The sequence below is a fragment of the Myotis davidii genome, unplaced genomic scaffold (genome assembly GCF_000327345.1).
Source record: "Myotis davidii unplaced genomic scaffold, ASM32734v1 scaffold196, whole genome shotgun sequence".
Lineage (NCBI taxonomy): Eukaryota > Metazoa > Chordata > Mammalia > Chiroptera > Vespertilionidae > Myotis > Myotis davidii.
The window spans coordinates 4,910,423-4,916,893 of record NW_006288258.1 but is presented as its reverse complement, the minus strand read 5'-3'; the positions used below and the strand labels follow the sequence as shown (position 1 = coordinate 4,916,893).

At 35.3% G+C, this 6,471-nt stretch overlaps 1 protein-coding gene across 11 annotated transcripts in view; it reads right to left on the bottom strand.

Annotated features, from left to right (window-relative positions):
- The window catches only part of REV3L (REV3 like, DNA directed polymerase zeta catalytic subunit), a 167,006-nt gene that overhangs the window by 84,755 nt on the left and 75,780 nt on the right, over positions 1 to 6,471 (bottom strand). For all 11 annotated transcript variants that reach the window (XM_015561634.1, XM_015561636.1, XM_015561633.1 and 8 more), the window contains one exon: positions 2,617 to 2,736. In XM_015561634.1, coding sequence (XP_015417120.1) covers positions 2,617 to 2,736 — 120 coding nt within the window. The remainder of the gene's footprint in view (positions 1 to 2,616; positions 2,737 to 6,471) is intronic.

The window sequence follows — 6,471 nt, the reverse complement described above, 5'->3', positions numbered from 1 at the left end:
TAATCAAGAGAAAGCAGATTAGTGGTTGCCAGGGGCTGAGAGGAGGGAAGAATGGGAAGTGACTGTTAATGGATATGGGATTTCTTTTTGGGGTGATAAAAGTGTCCTGAAATTAGATAGTGGTAGTAATTACACACTCCATGAATATCACTGACCTGTACAGATGTGAATTTTATGATATTCAAATTATATCTCAATAAAAGCTATTATTAAAAAAGATCATGAAGATGAAGATTTGTTCTAATCTAGTACACAATCTTATTCTCTGTAAAATGAGATAATGCATTCCTCATTTACCAAAATACCAGGTTTCAGGTTTTCTTTGTAGACATTAAAGAAATTGATTCTGTCATGCTAACAGATATAAGGAAAAAAATGAAGATATCGATTCTGTATGCTACCAGATATAAGGGGAAAAATGAAGATATTTGTTTGTAAGAGCCTTTCTGGCAAAAATCCATTTCTTTAAATCTAGAACTGCACTGTTTTACTTTTCCTGTCTCATACTTGAAAAAAATTAGTATTAGAAAATGAACTATAGATATTTGACTCAGATCTTATTTATTTATTTATTTATTTAGTTAATTAGTTATTCCTCACCTGAGGATAGAGTAGAAGGGAGGAAAGAAAGAGAGGGAGAGGGAGGGAGGGAGAGAGGGAGGAGGGGAAGGAGAGAAACATTAATTGGTTGCCTCCTGTGTGCACCCAGACCAGAGCCAGGGAATCAAACCTGCACCCAAGTACGTGCCCTTGACTGGGAATCAAACCCATGACCCTTCAGTGCACAGGTCAACACTCTAACCACTGAGTGCCACCAGCCAAGCTAACCCCTAGATCTTTGACAAACATTGAAAATGCATTTTTGCAAACTTAGGCAAGTGACATTATATCTGCTGATGATACATTATATTTGTACTAGAGGCCTGATGCATGAAATTCGTGCAAGGGGCTCAGCTCTCGCAGGTGTGGCAGCTTGCCTCAGCCTTCGCAGCCCCAGCTTCATCCGGAAGGTCATCTGGAAGGATGTCCGGAAGGTCGTTTGGCTGTCTGGTCTAATCAGCATATTACACTTTTATTATTATAGATACTGTGATAAAAGAAGGATATACCTCCCTCCCTCTCTTTTTCAATTTCTTAACTTTCTCTAAGTTCCTCTCTTTTAACTATTTTTTTTTATATCTAGAATGTAATTTAGGGATGTGTGTGTGTGTGTGTGTGTGTGTGTGTGTGTGTGTGTATATATTCAGATGAAAAAATAAAACATTTTAGAGTATGAGCATCAATTTAATTTTTTACTTTGGTCTTTGCATCATTTCTTTCTGCATATGCCATTCATTTAAAAAATTTTCTTACTCCTGTCTAAAATGTTCTGGAAATATGACTATGCATAATAATTTTGGTATTATCCCTAGCTAGTCAATTCATATTCCATCCAAATGAAAATGAAGCAAAACAGAGATAGACTCAGAGAGCAGGCATGGACACGGACAACTGTGTGGTGATTCCCAGGGAGAGCGGGTAGAGGGAGGTGGAGAAAGGTATAGGAGGAGTTGGAGGAGGGTAAAGCAGGGGTTAATGGTGAAGAAAGGAGACTTGATATGGGGTGATGAATACACAATACAATGTGCAGATGATGTGAAACTGTGCACCTGAAGCCTGTATAATTTTGTCAACTAGTATCATCCCAATAAATTCAATAAAAAGGAAAAAAAAGAGAAACTGTAGGTAAAAGAAACAGGACACTGTAGAGAGGTATGATGCATTTGATGCCATATCTCATTTGATACAACAAGAATAAAAAAATAGAAAGTAGCCCTGCCAGTGTGACTCGGTGACTGAGCGTCGACCTATGAACCATGTCACTGTTCAATTCCTGGTCAGGGCACATGCCTGGGTTGCAGGCTCAATCCCCTGTGAGGCATGCTGGAGGCAGCCGACCAATGATTCTCTTTAATCATTGATGTTTCTCTTTCTCTCTCCTTCTCCCTTCTGCTCTGAAATTTTTTAAAAAAATTTTTTTATAAAAGGAAAGAAACATAAAATCACTACACCAATCAAAACGAGAGGCATGAAGTTCAATGATATCTCACTTTTTGCAAAAACATTTTAAATAAATTTTTGTAAAGGATGTCAGTAATTTAGACTAAATTACTGAAATGAAATATAGCAAATGGCATTTAAGGAGATGCAAAACACTCAGAAATAACAGTCATTATGTCCTACACTGACCAAAAATTAATCACTTAAAAAGAACTGTCCAGGGAAATTTCTGATACTCACCAAGAAAGACTCAATTATGATAATTCATTAATATACTTAACACTGGAGAATTTTAATTCAAAATAAGCCATTTTCCCCCTAAAGGAGTATGGTTTTCCTTCAACTAAAGTGAAATTTTAAAAAGGTTACTATATTCTTTCACAATTGTTTAGAAAAAGCTGTGTAGAAAACAAAAACAAAGCTACTTCATTCAATGAAGTTTCATTTTTATACTGAGTAAGGATTTATTGAACATGCAACATTAACCTCTTCAAATCAAAGAAAAAAATAACTTCTTCACATATGCACTTTCAATGATTTAAAATACTGAAAATTCATGGTAGAATTGTTACTTACAGAAAACTGGTGTCTCACTCAGTCTTTGGGTCAAAGGCTGAAAAGTCTGGCTATTTTCCATGAGGTTCAAAATTGCTTCTTCATTAATAAGAGCTTCTTCTACTTTATGTCTAGTGTGACCTTGAGATGACAAAAATATATAAACATTAAAGCAACTGCCTAATTATATAATCATTTTTACCTCTAGTACTATATGCTTTTATTCTCTATCTCTCCCTTTAACTAAATTGTAAGATTTTAAATTTATTCATAAAAGTATTTATTCCCTCTGCACATTATTAGACTTTCTATAAAAATCATATGTTAAAGTCTGAATACTGGAAGCATAAAATAGAATTGCTTCCAGTTAGTTCTCTTATAACTGTTTGACATTTTTTTCTCTTTGAATATTCCAATGTGCAATGAATTTTTTCATAGTAATATAACTATATATACACAAACTAGGTAGAATTGAAAAGACTAAAGAGATTGTACGTATTTAGTAATTCACAGAATCAAAGGTTTTTTAATACTCCATGTGACTGGTATATTTTTGTGGGTTTTATTACATTATGTTATTATTTAAGATATATCACTAACAATTTAAATTTTTAAATAAGTTTACACTGCCTGAGGATGGAAAAAGTAATAAAATTGTTACTTGCAGATGATGACTCTATGCACAAAAAATTCAGTGGAAAAGACAAACTATTAGCACTAATAAAAATTGCTGGATATAGGATAATATACAAAGGTCAGTGAAGCTCCTAAATAGCAGCAATTAGAAAATAAACATTTTGAAAGATAAAACTTACAACTGAAATAATTATAAGACACCTGGAATATATCTAACAAAAGATATAAAATAATTTTACAAAAAATTCAAAACTTTATTGAAAGACATGAAAAATGACCAAATAAAATGAAAAAATATAGCATGCTCAAGGATGAAATGATTTGATATATAGAAAGATTTAAAATGCTTCTATATCAACCAATGAAACTGAAGCAGTAATAAAAAGCTACTAATAAATAAAAGTCCTGGACAGGATGGCTTCACAGGTAAACATTACCAAACATTCAAAGAAGAATTAAACTTGTCCTGCTCAAACTATTCTAAAAAATTCAAAAGGAGGGAAGATTCCCAAGCTCATTTTACAAGGACATTATCCTGATTCCAAAACAAGACAAAGATACTACAAAGAAACAAAATTTAGGCCAATATCATTTAACTTCGTCCCACAAATGCTCAATTGGATTGAGATCTGGTGATTATGGGGGCCACCTTAAGCAAGGTAAAGTCTCCCTCATCTTCTTGAAACCACTCCTGCACAATATGAGCACTGTGGCATGGTGCATTGTCTTGTTGGAAGAAGCCATCTCCATTGGGATACGCCATCAACATGATAGAATGAACTTGATCAGCAACGATACTTAAGTATGTTGAGCTATTCAGACATTTATAATGATCTGGCCATCTAGCAACTTCAATGCGAAATTATAGCTAACTTGCCTACAAACGTCAGGTGGTCATAATAATCTGGCCACTCAGTGTATAGATATAAATCCTCAACAAAATATTAGCAAACTGAATTCAGTAACACATTAAATAGATTATAAACTGTGATCAAGTTAGACTTTTTCCTGGGATGCAAGACTGGTACAATATCTACAAATCAATTGTGATACACAAAACGAAGGATAAAAATTATATGATCATATCAATAGATACAGAAAAAGCATGACAAAATCCAGCATGCATTTATGGTAAAAAATCTCAGCGAACTGGGAAGAGAGGGAACATATCTCAACATAATAAAGGCCATATATGACAAACCCACAGATAGCTAAAATCATACTCAAAGAGGGAAGACTAAAAGTGTTTTCCTTAAGATTGAAAACACGACAGGGATATCTGCTTTCACCACTCTTATTCAACACTAGAGGCTGGATGCATGGATTTGTGCATAGGTGGGGTCCCTCATCCTGGCTGGCAATCGGGGCCCATCAGGGCCATCTTGCCCAGTCCCGACTGGGGTTGGCTGGCGGTGGGAGGGACCATGGGAGGTTGGCCTGCCGGTCAGGGGGACTGCGGAAGGTTGGCCGGCAGCAGGAGGTTGTCTGGCCACGGTCGCAACCCACAGGTTGAGAACCGCTGATATACAAGAATACACTCAAAATGGATTAAAGATCTAAATTCAAACATTTAAAACTATAACCAGAAAAAATAGGCAGTAAATTCCGCGTCTGCCCCCAGGTGGTCAGTGCGTGTCATAGTGGTTGGTTGACGGGTCGTTTGGCTGACTAGTCATAAGGGTCATTCATTTCTCTTAGCAATATTTTTTTCTGATATATCCTTCTCAGGGGAGGAAAACAAAAAAATAATAGAGAAATAGAACTACATCAAACTAAATAGCTTTTGCAAAGCAAAATACCCCCACCCATCAGCAAAATGAAAAGACATCTTACTAAATGCGAGAATATATGTGCTAATGATAAATCCAATAAAGGGTTAATACCCAAAATTCATAAAGAATTCATACAACTCAATATAAAAAATTTCACAAACAATCCAATTAAAATATGGATAGAGAACCTAAATAGATATTTCTCCAAAGAGGACAGACAGATGGCCAATAGACATATGAAAAGACGCTCAATGTCACTAATCAGAGAAAAATAAATTAAAATTAGGGAAACTAAGAAAATAATCCCATTTACAATTGTATCAAGAAAATAAAATACATAGGAATAATACTTGGAAAGAAGACACAAATAAAGCATATACTGTGCTTATGGAGAGGAAAAAGTAACATCATTAAAATGTTCATACTACTCTAAGAAATCTATAGCCACTATGGAAACAGTATGGAAGTTCCTCAAAAAAATATAAAAATGAAACTGCCTCATGACCCAGCTATTTCTGGGTATATATTCGAAGAAACCAAACACTAATTCAAAAGAATATATGTACCCCTATATACATTGCAGCATTATTTAAAATGGCCACGATATGGAAGCAACTGAGGTATCACACTACCTGATATCAAACTATACTAAAAGTATATAGTAATCAAAATAACATTAAACAGACACAGAGATCAATGGAACAGAAAAGAGTCCAGAAATAAGCCCATGCCATTAGGGTCAATTAATATACGACAAAGGAGTGCCCATCAATAGACAAGTGGATAAAAAAGCTGCAGTACATATATACAATGGAATACTACTTGGTCATAAAAGGGACTGAAATCTTACCATTTGTGACAGCATGGCTGGATCTAGAGGTTATTATGCTAAGTGAAATAAGTCATTCAGAGAAAGAAAATATAAAAATATTTTACTTATAAACAAAGAAACATAACTGAAATAAAGTCACAGATACAAAGAACAGACTGATGGTTGCCAAAGGAGAGTTCGGGGGCCAAGTGAAAAAGGTGAAGGGATTAAGAAGAACAAATTGGTAGTTACAAAATAGTCACAGCAATATAAAAGTAAAACACAGGGAATATAGTCAATAATAATAAGTATGTGTGGTGCCAGGTAGGTACTTAAAATATTCGGGGAATCACTTTGTAAGTTATATATATGGTTGTCTAACCACTGTGCTGAACACCTGAAAGTAATCTATCCTATCTAATACTAGACAAACATGGTAATTAACCATACCTCCGACACGCTTCCCATTGGCTAATCAGCAGGATATGCAAATTAACTGCCAACAAAGATGGTGGCCGGCAGCCACGCAGCTGAAGCGAGCAGGAGCTTTGCTTGCTCCAGTGATGGAGGAGGCCAAGGTTCCTGGCCTGCTGTGGCCCAGCTCTGAGCTCCAGATGCAACAATGGTTCCATTATAGAAGCTAAACAAGCTCCACAA